The following is a 17,810-nucleotide window of genomic DNA, read 5'->3' as shown; positions in this document are numbered from 1 at the left end:
TGGATTTGTGAGCATTAACAACTAAAACCCCTCCAATATAAAGCCACTCAGAGCAACCAGCAACTCTGCCCTTTTTTTTTTTTTTTAAATGTGTTGCAAGGAAGGGAAGGATAATGCAGTGGCAGGAGGGGGGGGAGGGACCTGGCACAACCAATAAGGCACCAGCTACTCCCTGTAAACACCCCCAGGCTCAACTGAACCAACTTAGGAGCAGGAGCAAAGCCAAGCAGCAGAATCCAGAAGCCTCTGGGAAGTCACTGCTGGAGACAGAGATACACTGACTGAACAAGAAGCCTCACCGTAGAACGAGAGTTCACCTGAAGGTAGACTGACATAACCTATCAGTTCCTGAATTCATATGCTGCTGCTGACAAGAAAGTTATATTTATCAGTACTTTAGATGCAGAACGAAACATTTAAAGCTTAATATCAGCTGGAGTCAGAGTTGGACAGTAGAAAAATAGAGCAGTCAGTTTGGACGACCAACTCCACAGCTCTGCTGTCAAGGTTGTCAATGTCCTGTCAGTAAATCATCTATGTCAGGCATGTGGCCTCTGTGTGGCCCATGACATAGTGCCTAATGCAAACTCTAAATTTAACAATGGTTAATTACAAAATGTAAATTTGGCTTCTATGTAATTGTCATAGGGAAGAAAAATATTTTAGTATGGCTCATCAATGTATGCACAGCTGCCATAGCAACCCTTCACTGGTCATGAGTTTGACATACCTGATATATTTCACTTGCTCTCTCTCTCAACCTATCATTCTTAGAACACCCATAAAACAAAGGATCACATTGTTTAATGAATGCCATATGTAGATCCCTATTTCTGAAACTAGTAAGTTGCAATTGAGGGTGGTGTTTGATCTACTACTAATCCACACACGCTTTCTTGTAATCAACATTGTCACATTAATTGTTATAGACTTTCCACAACATTTGACTTCCTTTTACATGCCCTTCTCAAATATGCAATGATTAAAGAACTTCAGGAAACTATTTTAAATTTTCATTATTTCAACATGAAATAACTTGAAATATGCATTAAGAGCAGTTAGACATGAATGGTTTACCAAAAATACTTTGCTCCAGTAGTGCACTGCCCCCCACCTTTACTAAAAGCACTAGGATATTTTCAATACCCTAGGAGCAGTATTCCCATTGATTGTGTTTCTCAAGTCCTGGGTATACCATAGAAAAGAGGAAGCCATGGTAGTGACCCACGTGTATGTGTGAAACAGATCACTTGTGACAATTTGTTGCTGGATGATGTGGTACAGCGGTTAGCGTATCTGGGTTTAAAACACGGTTTGGACAAGTTCCTGGAGGAAAGTCCATAATCTGCTATTGAGACAGACATGGGGAAAGCCACTGCTGTCCCTGGGATTGGTAGCATGGAATGTTGCTACTAATAGGGTTTCTGTGACACAGATTGCACACTGTTGGAAGCAGGACATTGGGCTACATGGACCATCAGTCTGCCCCAGTATGGCTATTCTTATGTTCTTATGGATCCAGTACAACATAGAATTTGTGCAGCATTTTCCCAAGAAGGCAACTCCCAAGGGAGTAGCAAAAATCTCAGCAATAAATTATTTAACATATGGTGCACTTCAACTTTCAGTGTGATTACATAGCACTAAAATCAGTTTTGTTTTTTTTGTCTTACATTCATTTAGAAACTGATTAGACAAGCTTCGTATAAAAAGTATTTTCAAGATCACTTACTCAACAAAACCACAAATTGTGCACACAGCTTGTGTGAGGCTTACCAATGTCCATTTACAACTGCCAATACCGAACCAGAACTTTTTTTTTTTTTTTTTTTTTTGGGGGGGGGGGGGGGTGCTACACAAAACCACCTAGCTATTCTACAGAAATTCTGAGAACAGCCAAGGATGCATCAGGAGCAACATAAAGGCTATCACAATGCACTCATGAATTGCACATCTAAGTATTTTTTTTGTAATTTAAACATTTAAGGTTTTATTTTTACAGAAAACAACAAAAGCAACTGTTGTAACCATATCCAATTAATGTGCCTCTGATTATTGCAAAAGATAAGCAGCTTTCAGCCGGAGGCACAGGCAGGAGCAGCACATACCATAAGTAATCCTAGAAGTCCAGCCACAGATGTAGCCATCATTTCTACCTCAAACTAATTTCCTTGTGAGCAGCTGGCCTGCACACCAACTGGACTGGTTTTACATTTTGCCCACAATCTTTGGGGGCAGCTGTCATGATCTCTCTCTCTCTCTCCAAAGCTAAGTAAACCAAAAACTTAGCTTTATGAACATAGTGCCCCTACTCTCACCAACTAACACTAGAAGAACAACCTCACCTCAAGTAGTGCATTCAGTTCTGGTCGCCATATCGCAAAAGGTTCAAAGAAGGGCAGCCAAAATAATAAAGGGAATGGAACATCTCCCATATGAGGAAAGGTTAAAGAGGTTAGGGCTCTTCAGCTTGGAAAAGAGATGGCTGAGGGAAGATATGAATGAGGTCTACAAAATCCTGAGTGGTGTAGAACAGGTAAAAGTGAATCGATTTTCCACTCTAAAAGTACAAAGATCAGGGGACACTCGAACTTATATGGAAATACTTTTAAAACAAATAGGAGGAAATATTTTCACTCAAAGAATAGTTACACTCTGGAACTTGTTGCCAGAGAACGTAGCGTATCTGGGTTTTAAAAAGGTTGGACATGTTTCTGGAAGATAAGTCCATAGTCTGCTATTGAAATAGACATGAGGGAAGCCACTGCTTGCCCTGGGATGTTGCTATTTGGATTTCTGCTTCAATTGGCCACTGTTGGAAGCAGAATACATTTTGAGAGTATATATACTTGTGGTTTTAGAGGGAAAGATATCTTTTTTCCTGGTTTTAGAGAGAAACACCAGCTTTTCCCTGAACTAGCAAATTGACTTCCTAACTAAGGTAGCAGATACTTAGGAGCAAGGATTACTCTCTGAGAAGAGGTGTTGAAGTGGTAAATCCTTCCTGTAGGCTGTATGGGACATTGAACTGGCTCTCATTCTCAGCTCAGTGTTATTGCAGGTAAAATGAGAACATAACTGCTTTGGAAGGTGGCCTCCCTGCCTCTCCACCCCCCCCCCCCCCCCCCAATCTGGTGTGGATTGCAGACACAAGCCCACCTAGTGTGGTCTCCACACTCATAGAAAGTAGGAAGCAAAGAGAAAAGGACTTTGGGCCATTAAAAAGAAGATAACAGGAGAAAATAATGGCAGATAAAGACCATATGGCCTATGAAGCCTATCCATCCATACTAACAGTTCTACAATTCCTTATCAATAGAAATCAAAAAATAAAACATGGAAAAGAAAATAAGATGATACTTTTTTTATTGGACATAACTTAATACATTTCTTGTTTAGCTTTCGAAGGTTGCCCTTCTTCGTCAGATCGGAAATAAGCAAATGTGGTAGCAGATAGTGTATATAAGTGAAACATCCAAGCATTACTTTGACAGTCTGACAGGGTGGGAGGTATGCATGGGGACATCGAAGCATTTCATTGATATTCTAACAGGATGGGTGTGGGTAGGTGAGGGGAGGGTGACTGTCAAGGTAATGCTTGGATGTTTCACTTATATATACTATCTGCTACCACATTTGCTTATTTCCGATCTGACGAAGAAGGGCAACCTTCGAAAGCTAATCAAGAAATGTATTAAGTTATGTCCAATAAAAAAAGGTATCATCTTATTTTCTTTTCCATGTTTTATTTTGTTTGATTTCTAATGATAACCTTAAGAGTGGACTAACACGGCTACCACACCTCTCTACAATTCCTTACAAATCCTCTGTGCTCTTCCCATCCTTTCTTGAATTCAGATACAGTTCTCATCTCTGCTGGCAGATCATTCAATGCATCCACCCCACTTTCTGTAAAGTATTTCCTTAGGTTACACCTAATCATATCCCTCTTTCAGCTTCATCCTATATCCCTTGTTCTAAACCTTCCTTTCAATTCTAAGAGGTCCCCCCCCCCCCCTTCCTGTGCATTCAAGCCACGGAGGAATTTTAATATCTTTAAATCTCTACTCTCCCGCTTTCCTTCCAAATTGTACATAATGAGATCATTCAGATCTGTCCCCATATGCTTTATGATGAACAGTACTGACCACTTTAGTAGCCACCCTCTGGGCCATCTCCATTCTATTTAAATCTTTTTGAAGGTGCAGTCTCTGGAATTGTACAGTGTCCAAATGAGGTCTGGCCAGAGACTTCTGACAGAGGCATTATCTTTATCTTGCTGGCCATTCCTCTCCCTATGCACCTGCCAGGTGGCTACTTTTGCTGTTATCTTTTCTACCTGCTTTCCCACTTTAAGACTTGACACAGTTACCCCCAGGTCCTGCTTATCTTTTGTGCACAGAGTATTTCACCCCCTATCCTATACCTCTCCCTTGGGTTTAAGCCCAAATGCATGACCTTGCATGTTAGAATTAAACCTTAGCTGCCAAGTTCTATGAGGGTTAAATGAAAAGTAATGCCTCCACCTCCATAACTTTTGTTCAAATGAAGATTTGTGTCATGAATAAAAATGAAAATAATGCTTGAAACTTGCTCTATTACATCTATTTACTTTTCTACATAGTCGTCACCATTTGCCACACATTTCTGCCAAAAATGGTCAAGTTGTTAAAAGCGGTTGCAAATCTCCTCTTTAACCAGTTGCTCACAGTCCATTCCACCTCCTTCATTTGAGTTGAACTAATGTCCCTTTAGGTATTCCTTCAATTCTGGAAAAAGATGGAAATTGCATATCACTGATTTGGGTCAATAGCAGATGGAGTAAGACCGAGACTGATCTTTGCAATTGCCTCTGTGGTGTTTCATGCTGTGCGAGTCCTAGCATTGTCATGTTGAAACAAAATTTCCTTTTAGTGCTTCTGAACTCTGATTCTCAATCATGCTTTCAGTGTTTTAGGTTTGCAACTTAACATTAAGAGATCTTCTGATTGTCCTTTACAAGTTGGTCAATGTTTCTTCTGTGAGGCTCATGCAAAGCAGTGAGACAGGTCCATAAGAATTCTGACAGACATGGATCTTTTCCCTGTTTGGGAAGAGGTATTACCTGGGCAGACACTAAGCTAGCTGGTACAGCTTGATTATGAATGATATATTACAACACATTAGTCAATGGCTATAATATGTCCCCTTGTAATATTTTATAGAACTCTGCCCTAAAGCCATCTGGGCCTGTAGTCTTACACAAGGCACTTTGTTGAATCACATATTCCACCTCATCCAAAGTAATAGGTGTTTTCTAGAGAGTTCTGGGGCAGATCAAGACCAGATAGAAAACTGTCACTCTAAACTTTCATCTGGTGGCCAAGAGTAAAGACTTTCATAAAATATTTTAAATAGCCGACGGATCTCTTTATCTCAATGAGTTAGAGTCCCAGTAGGTGACTTCATACGCAGAACCCTCCCAGCTATGTGCCATCCTTCATAACAGCTTGTCATTCTTGTTCCCATGTTTATAAAATTGGTATTTAAAATATTGAAGGAATTTTTTTTGTTTGTTTTTTGATGAAAGAGCTCATTGAGAGCTGTCTGTGGTCCTAAAAGTTGGAGTTTGTTTTGATGTGTTGGAAATGCCCCCAAAATATTACATTCCTCACCAGTACGCTTCTCCAAACATTTATTTCCCTATCCCATTCTTTATGTTTAAGTATAGTAACTCAAATTTCCCCCATTAGGACTGCCTTAGCTGTCTCCTACAATAAAAGGGGATCCCCTTCATGCATTTGGGAAAAGGATATATATTCAGACCACTTAATCCAAAGAAACTCTTGGAAATTGTTATCCAAATAAAGTTCTAGGGGGAAACCTCCACTGAAAGGGACCTGGGGTTGCTGTCCAAAACTCCAACTCCATCAGATCACAGCATGATTCAATACCTCATAGGGTCCAGTCTCTGCTGAGGCCATCTTGCCAAACAACTCACTAGATAACAATAGTCAATCCTAGACTGGATAGAGTGGGCCCTCAATAAAGGTATACCCTTGGAAAAAATGAGAAGCCTCTCCCACTGTGCCCCTTGAATTTAGGGCCGATCAGCTACCAAATTAAAATCCCCCCACCCCTAAAATAAGAGGAATACCTTCAAAACTAAACAATAGCAATGAGGTACTCATAAAAGCGTTTATCATGTTGTTTGGGGCATAATAATTACAAAGTACTAAAGGCTACCTGACCAAGGTCACATGCACCAACACATCTGCCTGTGGCATTTGAGATTAATTTGTGTAAAGTACAAGAGACATCTTTCGGTACCAAAATAGCCACACCTTCTTTTTTTGCAACTGCCTAGGCCTCAGCCACCATCTTTTCAATTTCACATGTTCAAGTGACTTTAGATGAATTTCCTGCAAACACACATCTGCCTTTTTTCTGTCTAAAACTTGTAAAATTTTGTTCTTTTATGGAAGAGACTCCTCTCACATTCCAAGACATAACTTTCACAATCTTATATAACACCTGGACACTGACAAAGCCAATAAAGTAATATATACCAAGTGAATGAAGAGAGCCATCCCAGCATGCTACCCTCTTCCCTCATCCCCCATATAAATATGGAGAAAGGAAAGCCCTCTTCACCTATCAACCACCACAAATCTCGAACAGGGTTTGGTCACAGCCACAACACACCCCCCCAAGCCATCTCGTACTTTAATATATCTAAAGCTACCCCCTCCCGTGTTACATTATGAAACAGATGCTTCAATTTCTCCCACCCCCCCCCAAAACAACCCTGCATGAGTAGATTATACTGTTGTGCCCTCCAAAACTTATATACACAGTACTAAGTCCACATATAAAATTGTACAGTGCCAATGCACACATTAATCTATATGGTGCCATTCTTGAAGTAGAAGTGTACCAAATAACTACAAACCAAGTATATAACACATATGTGTTAGGTTGGGGCTGTTTGTTTTATTTTTTCCTTCGAGACTTTCTTCACTCTTTTCCCTCTCTTTCTGCATTTCTTCCTGTTTTCATACCATCCCTACCTTCTACCAAGGCCCTACGCTGGATCTCAAGCTTTGGTAGCAGTGGGTCCCAAGCAGCAGCTCTATGATCCCAGATCCTATCACAGCAGCTCTCCCTGGTCCTTGGTGGCAGCTCTCCAGCCTCCCAGGCACAACAGTGAATCCCCAGCCCAGAGGCATCAGCTTTTAACTACCAAGGATGCTGTCTCCATGTATTCTGAAGCAATGAAACAATGGTCTTTTACACGTGCAAAAAAATTGCCATTTCTAGATGAGTACTTTCTTCCCAGCCCCCAGCCCCCACCTTTCACCCTCATTTAAGATGTGCCCTCTAAATCCTCTCTCTTCATAGAGTTGAAACCTGAAGTGTTTTAATATCTATTTTAATCCTTCTAAATGGTGTGTGTGTGACACTGAGGACAATACTAAGTCTCAGGGCAACCAGGCAACAGCCATGAGGAATCTTTCAGCCTTCTGCCAAGAACCTGGCCTGTTTTCCCTGGTATCGCAGCTAACACTACTCGATTTACAAACAATGTACAAGCTCTACACTGCACATGCTGACTCATAACATGATTTCCTGATCATAATCTGAAATTAGATATCTCATCTTTTTCACTAGTAGTTCAAGGTGAGTTACATTCAGGTACAGTAAGTTATTTCTCTGTCCCTGGAAAGCTCACAATCTAATTTGCTCTCAGATTTCTGATGAAAACTACATCCCATGTTTTCAGTTACAGCAGATCTAAAGATAATAGTCAAGACATGACCAGCAGTCAATTACTACCAAGTAAAAAAAAAATCCTTGTTTTAAAAACCACCAAAACCCACAAAACCCACAAAACTGCACTCAATTATAATCTATACAGCAGTTTTTCAACCAGTGTGCTGCGGTTGCGAGGATCTCCTCTGGCCTGCCCTTCCCTGGTTCTGCAGCTGTATGCGCTCTCAAGAAGCAATCTGGCATGTGGCAATCTGGCATGGGGTTCAGCAGTGCTTCCCGCTGCACCTCCTATGGGAGTGTACAAGCCTCTCATGATCTCCCACAAACCCAGAAGTCCTCCAAGACATCCAAGTACCACCTCCTCCTCCCTCCAATAATTCAGTGCAGCCGCACTTGCTCTCTGCCTGGGCTGATGCAGCAAGGCTCACACTAACACATGAACGGGCCAACAGCATCAGAGGTCACCTGATCTACTGGCACATGCACGTGGTGACCTCCACATGCAGTTGGCCCATGCATGTGTCAGTGTAAGTCTTGCTGCATCAGTCTGGGCAGAGAGCCAATGCGGCATTGAGTGTTGTGTTCAATTCTGGTCGCCGCATCTCAAGAAAGATATAGTAGAATTGGAAAAGATGCAGCGAAGGGCGACTAAAATGATAGCGGGGATGGGACGACTTCCCTATGAAGAAAGACTAAGGAGGCTAGGGCTATACAGCTTGGAGAAGAGACGGCTGAGGGGAGACATGATAGAGGTATATAAAATAATGAGTGGAGTAGAACAGGTGGATGTGAAGCTTCTGTTCACGCTTTCCAAAAATACTAGGACTAGGGGGCATGCGATGAAACTACAGTGTAGTAAATTTAAAACAAATCGGAGAAAATTTTTCTTCACCCAACGTGTAATTAAACTCTGGAATTCGTTGCCGGAGAAAGTGGTGAAGGCGGTTAGCTTAGCAGAGTTTAAAAAGGGGTTGGACGGTTTCCTAAAGGACAAGTCCATAAACCGCTACTAAACGGACTTGGAAAAATCCAAAATTCCAGGAATAACATGTATAGAATGTTTGTACGTTTGGGAAGCTTGCCAGGTGCCCTTGGCCTGGATTGGCCGCTGTCGTGGACAGGATGCTGGGCTCGATGGACCCTTGGTCTTTTCCCAGTATGGCATTACTTATGTACTTATGTAAAATCCACTATTTCTGGGATAAACAGTATAAAATGTTTTGTACTTTTTTGGGATCTTGCCAGGTATTTGTGACCTGGATTTGCCATTGTTGGAAACAGGATGCTGGGCTTGATGGACCTTTGCTCTTTCCCAGTATGGCAATACTTATGTACTTATATAATTATGTAATTCAAATCCCAAAATTGTCATTTTCCATGTTTGCTATTTAATGCAACAATTAGCACAAAGTACTGTTAGTGCATGCTAATCGCCATGTTAAAACAACTCATACAGCTAGGTAAATAGGTGCCTTATGCCCCGATGCACAAAGATAAACGCGAGCGCTAATGGCCATTAGCGCCGGACTAGCACCCACATTTACCTGCAAAGAGTGTTCAGAGGGATCTAGCATGGGGCACAATGAGATCGTCATGGGATACCGCAAACAGAATTTAAATGAGATTGAAATGAGGTCCTTTCTTATTCCCACCCCCCACCCCCATGCTCAGAAAATCAGCGCCGTTAACTTGGATGCCCTTACTGCGGGAAACCCTATACCAGCTGGCAATAGGGTTTCTGAAGACTGCTGTGCTGCTCTGCCCTCCTTCCCAACTCTCAGATTCCAATGGAGCCCTTCGTAAGCCGGTGGCTGCAGAGGATATTTTGATTTGATGGAACTGTGGGACCCTCCTTTAACTGCAGCTCAGGGAAATGTTTCAGTGCTGTGGTACCTGTGGCTTCAAGTTTTGCTGTTAAGTGAACATGCAAGTTTGGATCAAAGTATATGCACAAACTATGACACGCCAGTTGGATGAATGCTGGAAAGTGGCCCCCCACCCCACACACAAAGGATCAATGATCCTCTTCACAACCCCACCAGGGATAACACCAATCTGATCATCTATATCATTTGTGTTGTTGTAGGTGTTATGATCCTAGTGGGAATTTTCACCAAAAGAGGACTGGAGAAGACACACTGACCTCAACAGTAAATATGTCCAAGTAGGTCAACAATAGAAGAGCTGATCCCATACTGCCACCACTTCGTAAACAATAGTCGGTTTTCTATCTTATCAGAAATCAGCACGAATTACAAAGTTAACTTTTTACCACATATCAAGCAGTTACCTCTAGCCTGTTTCTTTCCATTTCTGGCACCTCTTCCTCCTCGGGCATGCGCTTATGAGCTGTGCTTAAGCACAAGTCTTGAGTGCATGCACCAGGCACTATCCTCCTGCGGAACTCTCTAATGTTCAATGCTATGAGCGTGCATACTTTTGCATCTCATTAGTGATGAGCATTAGGGAGTTGTGCTGGCACACACTGTTCCTGTGCTGTTTCCCTGGTGCTGTTCAGTACAGCACTGGAGTTTTGAGCATCTACCCCTCAATGCATTACAAGTTTACTTGCACCTGCCAGAGAGATGGCAGAAATTAGCCCATGTATCAGAGCAACCACACTGTCCCAAAGGAAAAAAGTAACAAATTCCTCAAAGAACTCAGCACGAGGAGGGCAAATATCAAAACTATTTAGCTGGGTGAACTGGCCCGACCTAAAAAAAAAAAAACTCCAAGCTTCTCTGAAATGCAGCAAAAGTGTAGTATGCACAATGCACCAATTTCTATATGATTTAAAGCGCGCATTCCTTTCATCTTTAGTACACACATCTGCTAAACATTACACTTTTACCATTTTCAGCCACTTGAGCAAAACAGCACATGCAAACTATACACAATTTCATCATGCTTACAGATTCTCATAGGGAAAGTTGTCACATTGTTTCCCTTTCAAATTTCAAGAGGCGTACCATTAAAAAAAAAAAAAAAAAAAAGCCACAGTTGGTGATTACGGGTCATTTGAAATTTGCAACAGTTCTGTATCCTCTGACATTCCCAGAACACTAGTTCTTCTTGTATGTACGGATACTTAGGAATGGACTTTACACCTGCTCTAAAAGTGTAAAAACACATAAAACACAAGCACACATCACAAACGCCACCCCTGCTCCACTCAAAAGTACACTCCCCTGAATGACTGCCCGCAGGCCATATAAAACTAGGCACAATCTTTCAATGTGTGTTTTATATAAGCATACCTCAATCCAATTTTATACTTGACATATAAGGAAAACTTGCTTTACAAACAGAAAACACTTTGTAAAATAACCCCCTATATTACAACAGCCATAAAGATATGTTTAAACTATTTTGGTTAAAAATACAATAAATACTGGTCTGATCAATTGAACTGGGTGAATCAAATGTATTGTAATCCCTATTAATCTTAAAGAAAAAAAGTTTCGCTTAACTACAGATATTTGTAAACCTGTCAATCTTTATATTTTATTCTTACTTTTTCTAGTCACTCTTTTTTTGAGGTGTATAAATGAGAGAAAGGGTGCCTTGGGAATATGAAGGAAAACCACGCAATTATTCAGAGGGTACTGAATAGTATGATTACATTACACCTTCAGTAATAGCCAGTTACTAAGCCTATCAGTTTCCTGACTACTGCTTACATTTCTGGATTTTAATCTGAGGTCTGCTTTCACTCTCAAAGTGATAAGTGGTATCCCTCAAGGATCTTTACTATCAACCTCTATTTTTAAATATCTTTTTAAGTCCCTTGGCCACTTTTTTTAATTCAAGATTTCAATATTCACTTATGCTGATATCTTGTTGATTTACCCTACTTTCCGGATTCTCTCTCAATTGACAATGGATGTCTAACAATATACTTCTTTTGAATCCATCAAAAACTACTGCATGCTGGATCTCTGGAATGCTCTCCTCCGTCATTTATCCCATCACTCTTATGTCGCTATCCCCACAGTTTGTTCCTTTAAGAATTTGAGGGTTATTCTTGATTCCTAACGTTCCCTTGTGCATCAAATTTAAGGTTTTTATTATCTACGCCACCTTTATGCTATTCGCAACTTGCTTGACTTTCAATCACATACTTTAATACATGCCTTTTAGCTTTGGGAGGCTATAGAAACATCGGTATCCCCATAATTTTTTTTTTTTTTTGGGGGGGGGGCAGAGTGGCCTTTTTGATGTCTGGAGGGTTGGGGTTGCTGAGAATTGAAAGCTGCAACATTGTTCAAAGTTTGATGACTTATTTTATCCTTTATCTTTCTCATGAGTGGTGATCTTTGACTTTTTATATCTATTTTTCACAAATATTGTGTTTACCTTATATTGCCATCAATAAAACAGTTTAAATATAAAAACAGCAAATGGGGGGGGGAGGAATATTATGGTTAGGGGCTGAGGGGATAAATATGTGCAAAGCTTGGTGATATTTCATCTTGTTGCCTTTTTTTCCCTCATGTTTGTTCCAAAATTGGACACTTTGTATATTTTATTATAAAATTGTTTGAAACATAATGTGCCTTTCATCATTTCTCAGAATGATTATTTTAAATCAGTATATTGTGGTATCATCTCGGCACCTGGACTACAAACCCTACAAAACACTTGTGCCTGTTTTCTTTGTAGGGATTTTTTTTTTTTTACGTCAAGGGGAACTGCTAGACGGGGCCAAAGCAGGCACCCGAAGCTTTAAAAAAAAAAAAAAAAAGTCACCCTATCAGTGCCTGAGACAATCACTCCTCACCAGGAAGGGTGACATTTCACAATGAGCTATAGCAGTACAGTAGTTGGCCTGCAATATTTGCAAAAAGCTCATAGTAGAGCTGCCAGTGGCTTTCTGTATTTGACCCCCATGTGCTGAGCTTTAGCACACAGCTTAGCCAGGATAACTGCATCTGCCCCAAATTCTTCTGCTACATCATATTACCAAATATTGGGAAATCCTAAATATGAGGAACTTTTAGCCATCTCTTTAAACAATCGAAAATAAAAGCAAATTAAGGGTGTTAAGTAACTTCCGAATAAATCCCGTTATTTGCCACAACTACTGCTTTAAAGAGGATAGGATCGGCTGCCGTCAGCAGATTTTCTTTATACAAGCAATGTGCTGGGGGGGGGGGGGGGGGAGCGCGCTCTACTTCCGGCCCAGCCTCCTCCTGTCAGAGGCCAGACAAGGAGGGGGAGAGAGACCTGCTGGCCGTGCAGTCATTCATTCATCACTCTGCAATCATGAACCAGACACAAAGGGAGAGAACTTGGCATCATAGGGGGGGTGGGAAAGGTTCATCGTATCCCCCGCCACTCAAATCATCAAAGGAAACGCTGGAAGGCACGCCACACCCCACAACACAGACCGCAGAGTCCACTAGCTAATTATTTCGGCTCCTTAGTTGGAGCCTGTTGCAAGCTGATAACCGGAAGCCACCGCCATCTCGCCTCTATTTTGGAATAGATAGCAATATTGCATTTGATTTGATCTCCAGTAAGCTAACTTTTAGCCCGCAAAACAAAAAAAAAATAGAAAATGCCCTGAGCCTAAGCTTGTGCGTGAATGCTAAGATTTAAATTAACATGTCTATGCTGCTATTAGCGCTGCTCCTCAGGCACCCGCCCCACTTCCCTTCTATCCCTACGTGAACCGTCCCAGCCATTTTTAAGCCTACAATAACACTACCACCTTCCTCCTGCTGCTGTCAGTCCACCCAGCGTGCCTGCGATCCCCCACCACCTTCCTTCTGTCTCTGCCAGTCCATCTAATACTAAAGAGACCATATACCAAGCCCACCGTTACGGTATACGATTGAACACTGCAAACTTCAGCCTAGTAACTCGTTTCATCCTGCGAGAAACAGTTCGCTACATAGAAATTAAAGTTGCAGAATTTCCCGCTCTGGGTACATAGTACTCAAGTGAATACTGTTAAACCCTCCCTTTCCTGTAGATTACTATGTATTTTTAAAAAAAATTAATACTGCTTGTTTCCTGTCTGGAGAGACTATAAATTGCTCTGATTTCAAATGTGTAGCTAAAGCACCGACATGGAACCCGGGTTGCCAGTCTCTCGCTGTCCCAGCCCCTCCAGGTACTAGTACTGCAGCTCAATTCTCACTTCCCCCTATTAATTTGTAACATTTATACCCTGCACTTTCCCACTCATTATAATCCAAGCCACTCACCACCCGTTACTAAAGCATGGAGAGCAACCAGGGTTCAAAATGTAGGGACATTTAAGGCCGTACGGTATAGACCAGTGGGCATCTCATTTTTCTTGGACTAAAGCCGCAGCTTTGCCGAGTAAAGCCAAAAAATCCAGTGTGACAGCGCCACTAACACGGAGACACCTTGTGCAAGCTGTCGGCCCTACCTTCGCCAGTGTTTCTCTCTCCTCCCACAGCCCCAACAAGGTGGGGGGGGGGGAGGAAGGAACCCAAGCGCATGAGCATCTTAAAAATTACAACATTTATACTGTACAGTCCCAAATACAGCGTAGAAAAACGATTAAGTGGCTGATATTCCTCAAACAACATGGCGTGAAACGCCCCCCTCTATCCCTACCAGATGGTTGCAGCGCCCTTCACCTGACAACTGGGAGGAGGAGGACGGGGGGGACGTTACTCACTTGTGCAGCAGCTGCTCGTGCTCACTGCGGATCTTGCCCAGCTCGATTTGCAGCTTGGCGCGCTCGCGGGCTGTGTCGTCGAGTGAGCGGCGCGCGTCAGCCAGCTCGGTCTCGTACAGGGCTTTGAGGCCGGTCAGCTCGCGAGTGCGTACCTCCTCGCGCTCGGTCACCTGCAACTGCAGCGAGCTGTTCTCCGTCTCCAGGCTGCGCACCTTGTCGATGTAGACGGCGAGTCGGTCGTTGAGCTGCCGCAGGTCCTCCTTCTCCTGCAACCGTGAGATGCGCGTGGGGCTCAGCGGCGTGCTGGCTGCGCTGCTGCGGCTGCTTGTCCGCGGCGCGGCGGGGGTGGAGGTCGCCATTGCTACAGTGTATGCAGGGGGTTTGGTTGCCTAGTAGTGGGGGTTGCGAACTGACAGGAGGCTGCCGCGGGACGCGCGCAGCAAGAGGCGCAAAATAATTAAAACGAGGCAAATACAAGAGAGCCGAAAAAGGTACAATACTAAAAGGTTTTCCTCCCACCTACTTAATAAAGCCTGAAAGGATTTAAAAAAAAAAAAAAAAAACCCACGCTGAAGTGTGCGTTTGGGTAATGCTATAATATTAATGTCCTACCGCTAAGGCAAAATAAGTAGTGGAAAAATATCGCGTAAGAAATGTATGACATTAAAACGAATAAAAAGACGGAAATGCAAAATAGAATTAAATAAACAAAAAGAAAAGTTGCAACGGTGCAAAACCCGCCCGCTTTTTTGTCTCTCAAGCGAATGAAAGAGGGGAGGGGGGGACCTGGGCTGATCTAACGAGGCAGAACGCGGGCTCTGAGCACGTGATCGTTCCTGGCCAACGAGAGCCACGGAACACTCCGGGCAGCGTTCTTGTTAAATTCAAACTGGGGAAGAAGGTGGGCGGTGGGTTTGTTTGTAGAGACAGAGGAGTAATCTAAATTAGTCGCTTCTGCTTAATTTCATCTGGTTTTCTTCATGATCTTTTTAGTTTCACTGGTTCACGGGCGAACTGTAAAGTTGCTACCTTGTTTTAAGATTTGGTGTAGTTCATAGCGTCCGTTAAAATTGCTAGATTGGGTTGAAGGGGCGATTTGATGTTGATTCTGTTGTATCACTGCTGTAAGCAAATATGAACTACACTAACAAACAATGTACTCTGTGTTTGCACACTTTTAAGTGTTCTCTGTGTGGTTTTTGTTACTTTGTAACTTGAGTTCCAAAACAAAGTAAGATTAAGCAGATCCCTTTATAGCAAGAGGATGTAATCCAAGCAAAAATTTAAACAACCTTCACCATTCATACAAGATTAGACCTGCAAGGCGGGGCAAGTACAAACTCTAGAGTAAACTAGTAGCTGATACTGTTCTTTATCTGCCATCAATTACTGTTACTATGAGTAGACATGTGTCATTGTGGTAATTGCATAGTTAACATAACATAGTAGATGACAGAAAATATGTATGTTCCATCTAGTCTGCCCAATCAAGATAAACTCATAGCATAAGGAATGAATATGCATACTTGATCTAAAGGAAGGGGCGCAAGAAAGTTGTCCTACCTTGTGTCTTAGAACTGTGGTAAAAATATTTTTAATTTACTTTTTATTAAAGAACTGCAGTTATAAGTATATACAGCTGTGTTTGAGCAAGTAAGTATTAGACACAAGATTTTTCTTTGCCCATAAAATATGTGCTATTCTGTAACAGACCCGTTAATTTATGGGTAACATGGGTGGGAAAGGGAAAATGACTTGATATACTGCCTTTCTGTGGTTACAATCAAAGTAGTTTACATAGAGGTACATTTTCTGTCCCAGGTGGGCTCACAATCTTTTGCCTTTTTTTTTTTTTTTTTGCCTAGGGCAGTTGCCTAGTGCAGTGGTGCATTAAGTGAGTTGCCCAAGGTCACAAGGAATTGCAGCGGCCATTGAACCTGGTTCACAGGTTACTGCACTAACCTTTAAGCTATTCCTCCACTCCAGTTATGCACATTTAGGTGCCCACAGTAACACCAGGTCTGTGGCTGGTGAAGGCAAACACAACAGCAGGGGAGATCCACGGAATAAAGAGCAGATGAAAGTTTGCCAAATCTGATTTTCCTACATGGAAAGGCTAAAGCAGCTAGGGCTCTTCAGCTTGGAGAAAAGATGGCTGAGGGGAGATATGATAAAGGTATATAAAATAATGAGCGGAGTGGGACAGGTAGATGTGAATTGTTTGTTTACTCCTTCCAAAAATACTAGGACTAGGGGGCACAAAATGAAGCTACAAAGTAGTAAATTTAAAATGAATCAGAGAAAATAATTTATTCACGCTATGTGTGATTAAACTCTGGAATCCGTTGCCAGAGAATGTAGTAAAAGCAGTTAGCTTAGTGGGGTTTAAAAAAGGTTTGGATGGCTTCCTAAAGGAAATGTCCATAGACCATTATTAAAATGGACTTGGGTAAAATCCAGTGCTTATTTCTAGAATAAGCAGCATAAAATGTATTGTACTGTCTTGGGATCTTGCCAAGTACTTGTGACCTGGATTGGCTACTTTTAGAAACAGGATGCTGGGCTTGATGGACCTTCATTCTGTCCCAGTATGGCAATACTTTTTTTTTTATTGGAGAGGGATCTAACTTGGTCAAGTTTCTGCTTTGGCTTCATCAGGGGTTGCCAAATTATTCCAAACAAAATCAATGAGATTCAATAGAGACATTCTTTTATACTGAGTTACATAAGATTGCATCACACTCCAGTGTTCAGGTGCACAATTAGGCATTCTGAAGCCAGGTTGTGTTAGTACAATACAGTCTCAATTATCCAACCTTCACTGATGTGACCAGCATATCAGACCCCCCCGGTGAAGTCACTGCGTCGCCATCAGAAGCACACCGCTTCTCTTCCTGTTTTCTGGATTCACATGCTGCAAGGAAGCCATGTTTAATCTGAGACCATGCTTCTCTGCAAGGGAACCATTCTTTGTCGTTGATACTCTTATGTAGTCCTCATCATCGTTAAACGCACGGCTTCTCTTCTAGTTTTCCAGTACTGTACTGAATGTGCAGTAATTTTTGGACCTGGGACCCCACTTTTTTTAGCGAGGGAACTATTTTGATTTGAGACCATGCTTCTAGCGATGCTTGTTTGAGCATTGGATGATGGTAACAGAAATGCTAAAGAAAGTGAACATTAACATTTTTGATCTGAGACCATGCTTTTGTAGAAACAGAACCACGATAAGATTCTTGTGTACAGTGAGTTTTGTGCAGTACTGTACATACACCTATTCGTGTTTGTTCATTTTTTATTTTTGTTACATTTGTACCCCGCGATTTCCCACTCATGGCAGGCTCAATGCGGCTTACATGGGGCAATGGAGGGTTAAGTGACTTGCCCAGAGTCACAAGGAGCT

General features: G+C 42.0%; 1 protein-coding gene across 1 annotated transcript in view; it reads right to left on the bottom strand.

The window, feature by feature from the left end:
• The window catches only part of LMNB1 (lamin B1), a 97,203-nt gene extending 82,042 nt beyond the window's left edge, over positions 1–15,161 (bottom strand). Inside the window, exon 1 of the mRNA XM_030193570.1 lies at positions 14,408–15,161. Within this exon, the coding sequence (XP_030049430.1) occupies positions 14,408–14,766 (359 nt within the window). The 5' untranslated portion in view covers positions 14,767–15,161. The remainder of the gene's footprint in view (positions 1–14,407) is intronic.
• Positions 15,162–17,810: the final 2,649 nt, after the last annotated feature.

The sequence above is a fragment of the Microcaecilia unicolor genome, chromosome 2, assembly GCF_901765095.1.
Source record: "Microcaecilia unicolor chromosome 2, aMicUni1.1, whole genome shotgun sequence".
Lineage (NCBI taxonomy): Eukaryota > Metazoa > Chordata > Amphibia > Gymnophiona > Siphonopidae > Microcaecilia > Microcaecilia unicolor.
The sequence above is the reverse complement of the archived record's forward strand: the minus strand, read 5'-3'. Positions and strand labels throughout refer to the sequence as shown.